Consider the following 14,787-nt stretch of genomic DNA (forward strand, 5'->3'; position numbering starts at 1 on the left):
GATGAAAGTTGGAAAGAAACTTCCGTTGTTGGCTACGAAGAGAACGTCCTGGATCAGAGTGATTCTGGGAGCTTTCCTGTTAACGGAGTTGATTTCTATGCGCAAAGTGCATGACGGAACTTCATTAAATTGAATAAAAAATTATATATATCGCGTAGAATTAGCTCAGTGACTTTTATAAAGCTCTGTTTGTATTATACCGAGCTGTGAACAATATAGTGACATTGTCAAACATTATATCGCGCAGCTCCGACTGCTGTAACCGTCATGGCTGATGGTCATCTCGTACCTCGTCTGTAATCGCGTTAGCGCTACGACGCGGTTACAGCCGCGCATTAATTAAGACTAATTAGTTCAGAAATTAAATACATATGTATGTCACTCGACAATTGATATCAAAATAAAAGAGAGAGAGAGAGAGAGAGAGAGGGAATAAATGAAAATTCTAAATGCGCTTTGAATCGCGGACTACTTTTCCACCGATCCATTCGATGCGTCACGATTTCGAAGAAAACTACCATGTAGTTGTACCGTCGAAAGCACAGTCGATCTCTTGGCGGTACTTGGACCGCGTGCTTTCTCACGCGCGGATCATTCTGAAGAAAGTTACGCCGCGCGCCGACGGGAAAAGAAGCAGGCTACCGTATATCCGCGGTATGCACCTATACCCCGACCGAAGGTCCGGGGCAGAGGGCCGAAGATATATCACGTTGTCGGCCGACATACCATTCTTTTGCGGCGTGGCGCGCGGCCGACACCGCGCGGCAGCAGCATTCACAAATTAAGGAGCGCCAAAGTCCACGGCGGCGCGGCGTAGGTATGGCGCTATCGCGCTTCATAAAACTTCGTTAGCACGAAGCCGGGGGAAGTAGACGTCCGAGCCCGGCCACGGGTATATACTCACATAAGCGCTGATGGTCCCGCGAGACCACCGTAAAAATTCATTTTGCACCTCGGCCGTGTAATTCAGCCGGATTCTTGCATCTTCACCAGCCGGACCAGTGGAGCGTATTAGATGGGCCATGTCCGCGCACTTCGCAGTTAATGACTTCGCTCGGCCTGCCGTCGCGCTATGCGCGGTACGTTTAATAATTGTACAGCAACAGAGCGCGCCCTCAATTATTCGTATTATCCGTATTATACGTATGCGTAAATTCCGTCCTCTTTCCCGCGCGCTCTGCTCTTCGAGCATATAAAAAGCATTACTTATGGTGAAAATTAACTGATGGAGAATTGTACGAAAAAAATTTTCATTTTTATCGAAAATCTAAGCTTAATACCTTTTATTTTCATTAGAAGCCAATTGTTTCAACATACGCATAGACACAATTGTTCATTCGATTGATCAGTACTTGTACTGTAAAGTTCCTTACGTCGTTACTCGCGGCACATGGCGATGCCTAATGTCATTACATTTCGATACGTTCGTCGTGTGTTCGTTAATTTTTGTCGCGCAGACTGCGCATATAAAATGAAAGTCGTACACAAGGTGTACGACTACGTCCTCGTATAGAGACCCGCCACGTGTATCGTCTCTATACATATATAGCGGCCGGGTTCCCGTCATTAGGTACGTAGTCTCGTTAGAATGAACTTTTTTTTTCGTCGTCCGCTAATGAGGTGGTCCGCGACTTGCAGTCCGTGTGGAGGGTAGCCCCAGCATACGTTGGCAGCCAGCTTCAGGTCTGAGGGCAGCTTCTATGACACCCCTACGCGAATCCGGGGAGACGGAGACACTATTTTTAATCTACCCGCGGGACGCCGGCTCGATGGAATTAAAACGCATGTCTCGCTACGAAAGCTTGTTGTCCTGCGCGAAAAACGTGTATCCCTTTTAGAGCACATCTCCTCGGATCGGGGCTCGCTAGAATGTCACATTAATAGTTGTCATCGAGCGGCGGTCCGGTGATTAATTTTGGACGTTAATTTTAGCAGGCAAACTAGAGTTCATACGGTCACGCTCGGGTATACATTCGACGACGATCCAAAGTATGATGTGAATAATAGAACATCGCTGAAATAATTGATGCGAGACTCTGTTGCGAAATTCTTGGCTGCATTATTAACCCTCCGTCACAATGTGAAATTTTCACTCTTTGTTTGCAATACATAGTTGAACTTCAGTGCAAATTTTCATATTATTCTTGACTGTATGAAAGTGTAAAAAAATTCTTCCATATTTGTGAAAGCTTTAACAATGAATATTAATATAGAAGTTGGATTGTACATATTTTACTTATTTTTACTAATTTAAATTTATCTACCAGAATATATATCTCCGATCTTGTTTACACATTTACGATGTAATACGTTCCAAATTTTCTGCATGTTGATTGTTCTTATTCTGAATCTCAGCGATATATTTTGATATGTACCAGAGTATTAAAAAAGACACTTTATAATGTGTTAGTTGGTAGTCAATGGGTGAGGTCGCGCCTAGGAAAGAAATTACACTGCGAAGTAAGTGGCGAGGTAAGCAATGGTTTTCCGAGATGATCAAATCCGTCAAATGGTAAATTTAAGAAATGAAACCTATAAACTAGCTCGAATAAGCAAAAGTAATGATGATTGACAAACTGCTTTGACAATTGAGAAACAAAATGGTTGATGAACGTAGAAAGGCCAAGAGGAATTATTTAGAATCTAGATTAGATAAAAATTTAAAAAAATCCTAGACAAATGTAAAGGTTGTCTCGGGAGCTGCTAAAAGATAATACGAATAGAGATAATACATACAGGGAGATTCAGTGTGGAGACACTTTGTATAGTAATATATATGAGATGGCAAATATTTTTAATAGATAGCATATCAGGGATTTTAGAAAGTTATGATACAATGGAATTAATAATAGCTAAATATACTGAAAATAAATTGCAAGTTTTTAGTACAATTAATGTAGGCGAATCAAATCGAATAGTTTATAGATTAGGAAACAAAAGTAGTACAGAGGAAGGAATAACTTGAAATAATGAAAAGGGTGGTAACAGTAGCAGGTATAAATTTATGCGAAGTACTGAATAGATCCTTAGAGAAGGGAATATTCCCAAATGAGTGGAAAGAAGCTATTGTAATTTCTATATCAAAAATACAAAGAACAAAAAAAAAATAGAAGCATTCGACCTATAAATAAGTTACCGATTTAGAAGGTATTAGAAATAACAATTCACAGTCAATTAATTAACTATTTGGAGGATAATAAATTATTAGAAGAGTGTCAATCAGGGTTTAGAGCGAGATATTCCATGCGAGACTGCCCTTCAATGGATTATATCGAGTTGGAAAAAAAGTATATAGTATATATAGAAGTTAATAAAGATCAATCAATCAATCAATCTTTCTTTTCCTCATTCTCCGATTCACCGAAGCGTCTAAGTGGAAGTAACTCAAGCTCGATCTATTTGCTCTTTCCGGGCTTCCTCGAGCCGCACTAACTCCTCTGCACTCCGGCTGTAATCGACTGCCAGTCGAGATCTTCCTCTCTCGAATGGCGCGGGCGAAGGTTCCCATTCATCCAGCTCGTCCCGGTTGACACCCGGCCGTTGCCGTCGCTTAATTCGCGAATATTTCACCGGCGCGTCACCCCGAAAATACGCTACAGCTGCTCGCGTCGTGTCTACAATCGGGGCCACCTTCGGCATACGCCCCACCGAAGAGTCCGCATTCGTGCCATAAATCTCAGCGCTGATACATTTTTACTTATCACGTTCCCATCGCGCGGTTTTCTCGCGCGCGGTAATCTCGCCGTGCGATTTAAACGACTGATGAACGAATTGTCATCCCACCCTTTTTCCATATGTGTTGCAGACGGCTTTACATTGGGGAGCTAAACATGGTAACGAGAACATCGTTAAATTAATAGCGGGTACCTACAAAGACTACATCAAGAGTGTCAATGAAACTACGGTGAGTATCGTTTCTCTGGATTGATGGAGAAAATATTTGTTCGTAAAATTAACGTGTGGATATTATAAAATGTAAGAACGATGGTTTAATGTACATATGGAATATTGAAGCGATTATTCGATCTTATAATATTTCGAACGATAATGTAAATTCGTATTTTTTTTTTTTTTTTTTATATTTCCGATGTCCGACCATTGGATGCTTCCATCGGATGATGCAGAACGGGGTAAGTGTGTCTTATTTTTTAACTATAGCTTAATATGTTTTAAGTGACACGCAATAAGTAGATTAGCAATTCATAATTGATATATTAAAAAATAACGTCTTTGAATGAATTCTGTTTCTTACGTCGATGATTTTTACATCGAGATTAAGAGAAAATGTATCCCAGGTACATTTGGATAACATCGAGAAAGAGCGAGTATCTGCGGCGGTCCTTGTCACGATCGCGTATAATTTGCCAGACGTACGGAGAGCGGGATCGGTTTAGGGGGCGAAGTCGTGTTGTAAGAGGTAGAACAAACGGAGAGTCAGTCCCGCGTAGCAGAAAGGAAGGAAGGAAGGCAGGAAGGAAAAGGAAAGGAGAGAGACGGTCGAAGCGCACAGAAAAGCCCGCAGATAGGATCGGATGTGTGTGGTCCCGCCGCTCTTTGCTCTTTATAAGACTTATATAAGCCGGGAGTGCTTCACGACAAGAGACGGCGTGCGACGAGGGAGACAAGTACTTAGAGGAGGAACGAGGGAAAACGGGGGGGTCCTTGCTCGTTAGTGGTTCGCGACAAACTCCATCTCGGGCTCCTGTCCTCGCGTTATACTGGACAACAAAGTTATTTCAATTTTTTGCCACGGACATTGCATTGGGCTGTGATTGCCAGTATTTGTTACGCTAAAGCCAATTAGGTTTATAATCTTTACAGGACGGGAAGCCGCTATAGGGCCTGTCATATTTTGTGGCGAGAGAAATACAATAAATTATATTATATTATAATAAATCTTAGGCTCTGCACATAATGGAAGAAATATTAAAAAGAGGAATAAATATTAAATATTAGAGAAATAAAAAAGTAGGAATAGAGATTAAACGTAACGCACAATGAATAGAAACACAAATAAATTATAACACATATATAATGGGTTTTATTTGTATCCATTATGCATTATGTTTAATCTATTTCTAATTTTTCATTTCTTTAATGTTTTATATTTATTCCTGTTCCTAATGTTTTCATTGTCCGCAAAGTTTTACTCGAGAAAATGCTCTGTAAGATTTAAAAAGATAGACCTCCCGCCCTCTAAATGTTAATCTTTCTTCTTTCACATGAGACTTCTGAGCAATACGACATTACAATTTTATAAAAATCTAATCTTTTATATTACACTTACAATTAGTGAGAATATAACGATTTGACGATAAATTAAAATATTTGGTATTTTTGAATTGTCGTTTCGAGCAGTTGGAAGGGGAGCTTACTTAACTCGTTTAATTTTTTCCTCTGTCGTTCCGTCATTAGATGGAAATTGAATTCGAAGCGCGTGTATTCCGAAAGCCGGTTCATTTATCTTCTTGTAAGGTCTTCACCATAGCTTCTTCGCGCACGGTAGACTCATTTGTTTCCGCCGGTGTAATCCGAACTGACCTGTCGACACCGCAGCACACCTTTTCTTCCTTGCCTCTAAATCCACGTTCTTCTACAATTCGTTGTCATCCGTTGAGCGTTCTCTCAACTGCAGAAATCTTATCGAAAAAAAAAAAACGACAATTTTCTTTATACCATCGCTTCGATAATTTCCAAGCCGTACAAAAAAAATTGGGAAATAGTTTCTTTAAATAATTTCATATAAAACAGAGAAATTAAAATATACGAAAATATTAAAATACATTATAGATTTCCCTGGTATTTTTGTACATGATATGATTTTTCAAGAGTAAGGCCCAGAAGTCAAAGAGTACACGAGAGTATAGCAGAAGAGAATCAAGAGTACACGCATAAGAGTTGTATGAGAGATTTCCTTAATACAGAAACATTATGCGCGCAGACGTCGCTATTTTCGTACCTTCCCAATGACAATCCCGGCTGACTCGATGTTGCTGGGGATTAGCGCCGGATATAATGAATACGGTCGCGCTCGTGTACGTACCGATGTAGAGTAGGTAATCCACACCCGGACCGGGGGAGATCTGTCCTCGGCGAATCCTCGCTCTGCTTTTTTCCACGGCGCGGCTTTAGGACCAGACTGCGGATCGCGCGGCGCGGCGTAATCTGTCACCGGCATCGCTCCCGCGTCGCGCTTTCCTACGGCTTATCCCGGGCACTGGCTTTCCCCCAATCCCGCGGCAAATGAAAGGACGGTGGGAAAAGAATAAAAAGAAAGGGGGAAAAAAAAAGAAGAAAAAAAAAAAAGAACTCCGCGATTACCCGATAGCTTCGTAATGCACGCGGAATCGCCCGTGGCACAGCGTCGATCTCATCCTCGACTAATATCCGCCACTCGAGGGCATCGATACCGGTTCGCTTGACACGGCCGCCGGAAACTTGGAAAAAAAATCAGTAAATTGCAAAAAGCACGATAATGGGAAATAAAAAAAAAATTATTCTCTTCCTCGTGCGTGCTTCGATTCGCGTGTTACTCGATATTCATCAGTTTTCCCTTGAATTCTTGCATTATTTAAAATGTCACTGACTCGAGCAAGTTATTTTACCCAGGATGTTAACATCAAGCCGCGCAGCTTCATCTCATCACGCGAGCTTTGGAATTCTCGATGCAGCGGAATGTTTTTTCGGTGCAACAAACAACCGAACGGATCTGACTGATGGTGCTTTTAGCGTGAAAAATCATAGCGCGAGCGGTCCGTTTTTTTCGAACGTTTGATTTCGTCGGTGGAGAAACTCCGGCCTGCTTATCGTAAGAATTTACCGCGGTTTCGCCGTCACTTACCAATTCTTTTTTTTTTTTAAAGAATCCCCGGTCGGTGTTAAATAAAACGGGTGCGCCGCAGCATCGACGACGAAGCGGATCGCAGTCACTGGCATAATCTGTCACCGCTTCTACCGTGCTTTTCTACGGCTTATCGCGGCATCGGCTCGCATTTAATCCCCGCAAAAAACGGTGGCCACGTATCCCCCGTATCCACAGGAGGCTCTCGTAAGCCGACCGTCTGCATCGCAGCCTGGCGCCTGCATCCTTGCCGGACGTAACGACAATGGTCATTCTATCCTTGGTTAGAGTTTTGTAGATGCGACTAGAATGTACCTCATGAGTAATAACAATTCCTTATTAGAAGTCATCGAATGGATAATATGGAAAATTGTTAACAATAAGAGAAATTATCTGTCGCGCGTTATAACATTTTTAACAACGTTGGGAAATAACTAGTTACTTGTAACAGTTACAGTTACTTTTTTCCATCTGTAATTGTGTAATTTAACTTAATTACATTTCTTCCAATAATTAATTTAACAGTTACTTTTGCAGTTACTTTATATTTTAAACTTATTTGTTAATTTAATATAATTAGTTAAAATCTGAATATTGATTAAAGCTACAGTTCACTTGACACTACAGATGCTTTGAAGTATTTTTTGATCCGGTGAGTTTGTGAACGTAAATTATTTTTTTCTTTGATAGCCCTAATGATATTGATGTGTCACTCATATTGTTCTGTTATTATAACAGAAAAGTAACTAAAAGGTTACTTTTTTAGTAACTGTAATTGTAATGAGTTAATTTTTGGTCTAACTTGGAATTGTAACTAGTTATTTTTACAAAGTAACTTTCCCAACTCTGAATTTTTTAGTTTTTACGAACTACTGCGGCTTGGACCATTAAAGATTGGGAAAGAAAAAATATGAAATAGGTACTTAAGCAAACTAACAAGAAGTCCAATCTTTAGAAATCAAGTTTTAGTTAGGTATTATCCGATTAGTTCATGTTTCAGTTTTGTATCTTCATCGCAATTAGGATTGCCATCCCCCCCTCCCTCGTTCTCTTCTTTTAACACGGGAATGTTCAGAGGGATTTCTCGAAGCCATCCAAGGTTTTAAGGTGCCTTTTAAGTATTTTGCTTCGACTCTCGCATTACCCTGTATTAGTCCCGATCTACAATATATAGACGTAAGTAGTAACTTTTAAGCCGATCAGTCAAATGTGAAAAGAATAAGCGATCAATCAATTTTTCATGATTTGTGGCTTACGATAAGCCATAATTCTTTCTGACATATTTTACTAACTTACACGCATTTTTGCGTGCGTTCAGGGTTGCAAACGAAATGTCATCTTTTACCTGTTCTAGTTTTAAAAATTTTGATGTAATTCTAATATCACTGCAGTGACTGTACACAGTAAAAAAAAACCTATTTGATTGGATCAACTAATTTTTTGCTTGGATATGGGCAAACAAATCCTTTAAAAATAATTTAGTTGAAGCGAAAAATTTGATCATTGTAACATTTTACTTATATTATCAGAAATCAGTAGAACGTACAAGTAGAATGGAGTACAATAATCGAACTTTTTGGAGTTGAATTTGGATCATGCGAGAATATACGAGACATGTAGCAAAGTGTCTGCACAATAGATCGCAGAAAATGATATTGCCTTCCAGCCGATTTTCGAGAGCAGGCCCATGTCGAAGAACGAGATATTCTCGGAACGTGCGAGCTTCCTCCCCCGATTTCTTCACACTTCTAGAATAGGCGGGGGAATGGAGAAGTGCCGTTATGATATAGCGGCTCGTAAAGGCGGGCCGATGTAGGAAAGTATTAAAATTGAAAATCTTCAACGGTGATATACGCGTGCGTGATATTGGTGGCCGGCAGCTGTCCTGTTTCTGAAGGCTGCTGCAAGGATGAAAGAGAGAAAAAAAACGAAAAAGCTGCGAGGCAGAAAAAAAGGACATGTTACGCGCGAGTGAGCGCATTCGAGAGAAAAAAAAACGAACAGAGACGAGAAAGACGGAGACGAAGTGGCGGTAGGGGGACGCGATATTGTCTCGAGACTCCGCGTGTGCCAGGACATTGCTACTTTAAAATATCATCGTGAGCATAAAAAGAGGGGTTCCTCCGCGTGCACGTATCCACCTACATACAGAGTGTTTCAAAAGTCACTCGCTTTCTAATAACGCGAACCTAGGATCCAATATGCCTATTTGATCCTAATTAAAATTCAAGCTTTATAATCATCGAGATGTTCTATTTTTTTTTTTTTTTAATATCCTGGTCCAAATTATAATCTCATTAAAATCCACTTAAATGCTTTGAGGATATAAAGTTACCTGTTCGTGATGCAAAATAAAAAATTCTATAAAGCCTCTGCCGCCTGTTTCTAGTTCGAAAACTGTCGATCTGAACGTTTAAGCAATAAGCCGTTCTTAATTAGATTCCCAAAATATCTACGAATCGTAAGAAGCCGTTGCTTTTGCGACACCTCGTAAGTGCACATCCACATCACTCACGAAGGGATGAGCAAGGGTGCGTGCGTGAGCTCGGCAAAGGGTGTGTCGTGCCACTTGTCGCGAGGACACACGTGTCGCATGCTATTGGAGTTGGCAAAAGGGTGACGCGCAAAGTCCACCCCATATACGTACCGTTTTTTCGTTCTATATGCGACCGTGTGTTTATATGTCGTGACTTTTGGGCGCGTACCTATAGGCGCGGGGAGCCTTTAAAGTGAAATAAATTAGAAATTTTAAGGGGGTGAGCACACCACACGCTCTTTCCACGCGCGAATCCAGCCAACCCCTTCTCTCCCTCAGCGCAGTATTATCGAGGGGGTGCCTGAACGCGGAGGGTGCGTCCCGTTTCGATAACTACGATCGCGGTTTTGACACATTTGTCACTATCGTTTATTGCACAGTTCGATATTAAACGCCACGATATACAGTCGAGCGTCGTTCATGAACTCAGTCACGGGGACGATTTTTTAATCGCACTTCCGTAACGCGGCCAAATGTCGCGCTCGGCCGCGTATCTCGAGGGTGATTTTAATTGAGGGTAAAAACATTATACAGATTCAAATCGGCTCTTTCGTTACGCATTTTTCCACCACGGGCTTTACAGCCGGCGACACATATAGCTGTAATGTATTACGATGCATGCCGCAAGTATAATTGAAATGAAACATATTGCATCTGCAAATTTAATTTACGAAAATCTTTTTCTGTCTTCATCTATTCTTTTCTCTTACCATTTAATCGAGGGACACTTAAAGTGATACTTTTGTAAAATTTCTCAATGTAGAAATATACTGAAAGAAAAAATGTTATCAATAAGAAGTATAATAAAATAAAATAATTCTGATTGTGTATGAATCAGAAGTTCAATTATGATAATCAGAATTCTATTTATTGTAATTGAATTTACGTTCATACAGTATAGAAGTTTGCAGCAACATTATTGCAATGTTACTATTGCTGGAAATATTGCTGGAATGAAAATAATCTGTGCTGTATGAACATTATCTTCATTAAAATGTTTAATAGATTTAACTATAATATATCCGATTTGTACTTTTCTACTTAAATCTACCAAAACTCTAATTAATGCAACAAGACTTTTCTAGATTAAGATCAATAAATAGAAGCTTATTTTAAAAGCCCCGTTTTACATTCATGTCATATGGTGGTGAATAGGGAAAATACATAGGGTACAACAGTATTTTGATACGTTTCAGACGCACCTGGTTTTTTTTTTTCCCCCTCCTTCGCGCGTTTCCTCCCTTCAAACGTTTCGTATATTTTACACGTATAAAAATGCACTTTTGAGACAGCGTCTCGTCTGCGTTTTCGTCTCCGCCGGATAATGACTCGCACACGCACACAATTACGTGCAATTTGTCGTACTTATCGACGCGAAGCATCGTGACCGCGGCGTGTACGTGATACAACGTGCTCTTTCATGAATGCTAGCCCACGGCAGGAATACACGATGTCCCTGACCGATTGCGGTTACTTTTCACCGTAGATACCGTCTGCGAATTATGCCGAAGCATGTTGAGGCGAAGCATGTTCGCGAAACCGTCGGGCGATGAATAGCCTTTCGATGGAAAACAATTGATGACGCATCATTTGAGTGTTACCCTGAAGAGTGTCGAAACCTACGAGTTTGCAGCCTGTCGAGTTTTAATTTGACTCCTTTTGTTATTCGTAGGACTACCGCGCCGCTCGTGTTCGTTCCACGATCGATTCTTCATGAATTTCGATTTGTCAATTGAAAGGGACAAAGCTGTTCATAGAGACTTCATATATCGGTGACTTCGCGTTTTGCATACCTTAATTCAAGGCCGCACTACGTAATCGGCTCTTCTCGGCTGATCGGCTTTCAATGACTTTTATATATAAATTAAACCAGTTTTCCTTCAGCAAAAGAGGTATGTTACAGCTACGATGCGAGCATTAGCTCATATTCTATCACATATCACGAGATTTAATTTGGACTTACGATAGAGACGCTTTATTTAATTATAAGTATATAGATACTGCAAAATAGTAATTTTGGCCCTGGATTCATAAGTCGAAGTTGATTTGATATTTACTAGATTTTCTATTGATCTTCGAAAGAAGATCCACATTTTATCGGATGCATGTTGATAAAATATCGATCTTCTTCGAAAAATCAATCGATATCGATTTGATTTCGATCATGAACCAGGGCAGTTTTGAAAATGCTTAAACAGCATATCAAAATGTCTTATTAAAATGCCTTACGTCCTGATATTGAACATATCGTCTACTTTCTAAAATCTTTGGAGTGGAATTTAAGTTTAAAGAATGACAATTGAGCCATCGCGTTGAAAAAAGGTGGCTCAATTATCAATTTTTAAGAGTGAGGTTTCTTTTAGAATTAGATTCCATTCCAAAGATTTGAGAAAGTAGATACTTTTTTAGTTTAGGTAAAAGTTATATAAATAAATTTATTTTTTAATTTTATAAATTGATAAATTTGACTCGAGTTACCCATTTTACGATATAAAATACAGAAGAAAACGATTATCTCATACTGTGATACCTGCAGCATAATTTTTCGTCCGATATCCAACACACGATTATTTCGACGATCAAAATCATCCGTGCGGCGATAAATTCATAGACCTTATCGGATTCACTTGTAGCTATCATAATGCTACTACGCATTAAAGTGGATCGTCGGTCGCGATCAAATGCACGTATTGTATTACCTTTATAAAAGCGAAAGAGAGCCATCGGGACCGGCAGCTGTTGCCTGACACGCGAGCTGGAAAAGCAGCTCTTTTCACCTGCCTGCCCGAGTCGAACGAGACTAATTGTGAGATAACGCCTTCTTAATATTTCTGCCCTCGCAATAAATGGTTCGTACAGCGCGATATCCCGAAGACCTTGACGTGTCGTTTGCAACGATGAAAATGTAAGAGCTCCACTTAACATTTTACGTTTGTAGATTAGTACGATATTATCTCTTAATGAAATGGTGTCGCTTAATAAAAATACCTCGTATGAAAAATAGCATCGCGTGAAGGGATGTGTGAAGAAACGTGTCCACGGATTGATATTTGTCCATTCCGTTATTTTCTCTAACACGTTATATATCGAAGGTCTCATATCGTTTAATGGCCTGACTTATTTAAATTCACGTTAAGGTCCACCGTCTGCTCACGTTACGTGCACAATCGATTTATATGTACATAATATATCCGAATGTTTAACTTTCTGTGCTACTCGCAGATCGATCAAAAAACTGTCAAGAAATAATTTCGATTTTAGGTTCAGATTAGCAGCCTTGCTTTATAACGTTAAATATTGGCGCTAATTACGACTCTAATTAAAATGTGTCTTGAAGTCAAGATTAATCAGTGGACAATCTATATTATCTCAATTTGCTTGCGGCATTTAGAAGAGGCATTGTACTCGGATAGGAATATGAAGATTCGCATAAGAGCCGAATAAAAATGCGTGCGTGCAAACGATAGGAGGCGATGCACGCGAGGCTAGTTTTTCGCCTCGCCGTTTCCCTTACACACGCACGCACGCACGCACATATGTGATTGTTTCGGATCGCGCCGTTGTCGCGGAAATGCGAATTCGCACGCTCGAAATGATATTCATAATACGATGCCATTAATTACTCATTGTCTCTGCGACGGCACCGCTACCATCCCCCTTTTCTTTCCGTGTGTCTCCTTCCTATCGTTACCGTCTTACTCGTAAATGCACGTCACGCATTCGAGCAAATCATAATAAGATATGCAACACGTCGGAACAGAAGGTGTGATACGGTCCCTCCCTGTTACTTTTCTTCTACCTTATTACGATTTCCTTCCATCGGGAGAAAGAGAGAGAGAGAGAGAGAGAGAGAGAAAGAGAGAGAGAGAGAGAGAAAGAATGAAGGAGATTGGCGTATCCTTTTCGTAAGACGGCGCCGGAAATGGCGGGCAACACGGAGGAATACACGTGTACAATTACAGATACATTATTCATTAAATTGTAGACCGAACGTGTTTATAAGTATATTAATAACGCGCGCGCACTTTGCGTCAACGTGAAAGCACATGATTTGTGAACATTGTGTTCGCGTGATATTTTACACGCTCGTCGAACGAGAATATTGTTCGTCTTTTAACTTGCCTAATTATTGATACGCTCTCCTTACTCGTGAACATAATTAATATCTATATAAGTGTATTTAAATGTCGCTACGGAAAGATCGGAGATACGTCCATTTATTCTTTAAATGATTGAAAACGTTATGCCTTGTTCTAAAATATATATATATCTCAAAGTAAAGATTCTCAAGTAAGATATTGGATATCTTTTAGACCCATTTCTATCAATGTAGATTAATTTTAATCTTCATTTGATTTACTCTTTATCTTTTTCTATTTCTTAAAACTAAAAAAAAAAATAGAAAGTCAGTTAAATCGAGATTAAAGTTAATTTACATTAGCAGAAATGGATATTGGGCAATTTTTCATTGCCCACTATATTTAAGACGTGCTTAAGATAAAATGAGAAAGATGCATAAGATAGAACGAGATGTATAAAAATAAAATGAGATGAATATCTCATTCTATTTTTAAGTGCTTAATCTACCTATATTTAGAATAGTATCTAATATTACTTGAAGATCTCTACGTTATAAATTATTGTCATTGCATTTTAGGGCTACACACCTTTGCATATCGCTATGCAATTCGGCCACGAGAATATATTCAATCTCTTAGTTCAAGTATACGGTGAGTACGCATTTTCTCTGTGAAATGGCAAAAACCCCGTAATGATCGCATTTAATGACGGATTTTGAAAATATATTTTCAGGCGCGAATCAGGACGTACGTGACTACAGCGGTAGGAAGGCCAGACAATATCTAGCCTCGCAAGAGGCGGCAGTCAGCCAGGACACGTTCCACAGTAAGTACATTCTCTTTATGAAGGAAGACGCCACTTAGGAAAACGAAACGCAACTTTTGTACATAATCTGCGAAGGGTTGCGTTTGCGTGGATATTCTGAGATATTCCTCATAATTAGCATTAGTTTCCTTCAACAGTATACGAAAAGAACAGTTTTACTGAAACACGTAAAAATGTAACTAGATATAGATTTGAAAATAACTTTGTTTGGCCGTCAAAATAATTATGTAGAACGTTCAAATTAATTTTCAGAATGTTAAAATTATTTACAGCGTTATCATCCTCGTGCTTAAAAATTTTACATAATTATTTTGTCGATCCAACGAAATTAATTTCAGATTTGTGTGTATCTAGTTAAATTTTTAAATACTTCAATAAAACTGTTCTTTTCGTGTATGACATCAACGTCTCTAATTCGTTATATTACGTTATATTACGAATTAAATTACGAATAAAATCTTTTATAAATACGACTTATGAGACTATTTTTGAGAACTTTAACTGT

General features: G+C 39.4%; 1 protein-coding gene across 4 annotated transcripts in view; it reads left to right on the top strand.

The window, feature by feature from the left end:
* The window catches only part of LOC108746144 (ankyrin repeat domain-containing protein SOWAHB), a 116,411-nt gene that overhangs the window by 97,498 nt on the left and 4,126 nt on the right, over window positions 1-14,787 (top strand). For 3 of the 4 annotated variants that reach the window (XR_001939148.1, XM_018482715.1, XM_018482714.1), the window contains exons 9-12: window positions 3,806-3,904; window positions 4,125-4,130; window positions 14,035-14,107; window positions 14,190-14,282. Coding sequence is in view for 3 of the 4 variants with exons in the window: in XM_018482715.1 (XP_018338217.1) it covers window positions 3,806-3,904; window positions 4,125-4,130; window positions 14,035-14,107; window positions 14,190-14,282 (271 nt within the window). In the remaining variant the exon portion in view is untranslated. The remainder of the gene's footprint in view (window positions 1-3,805; window positions 3,905-4,124; window positions 4,131-14,034; window positions 14,108-14,189; window positions 14,283-14,787) is intronic. The other variant, XM_018482716.1, reaches the window with a different exon arrangement.

Source organism: Trachymyrmex septentrionalis, unplaced genomic scaffold, assembly GCF_001594115.1.
Source record: "Trachymyrmex septentrionalis isolate Tsep2-gDNA-1 unplaced genomic scaffold, Tsep1.0 scaffold16, whole genome shotgun sequence".
Lineage (NCBI taxonomy): Eukaryota > Metazoa > Arthropoda > Insecta > Hymenoptera > Formicidae > Trachymyrmex > Trachymyrmex septentrionalis.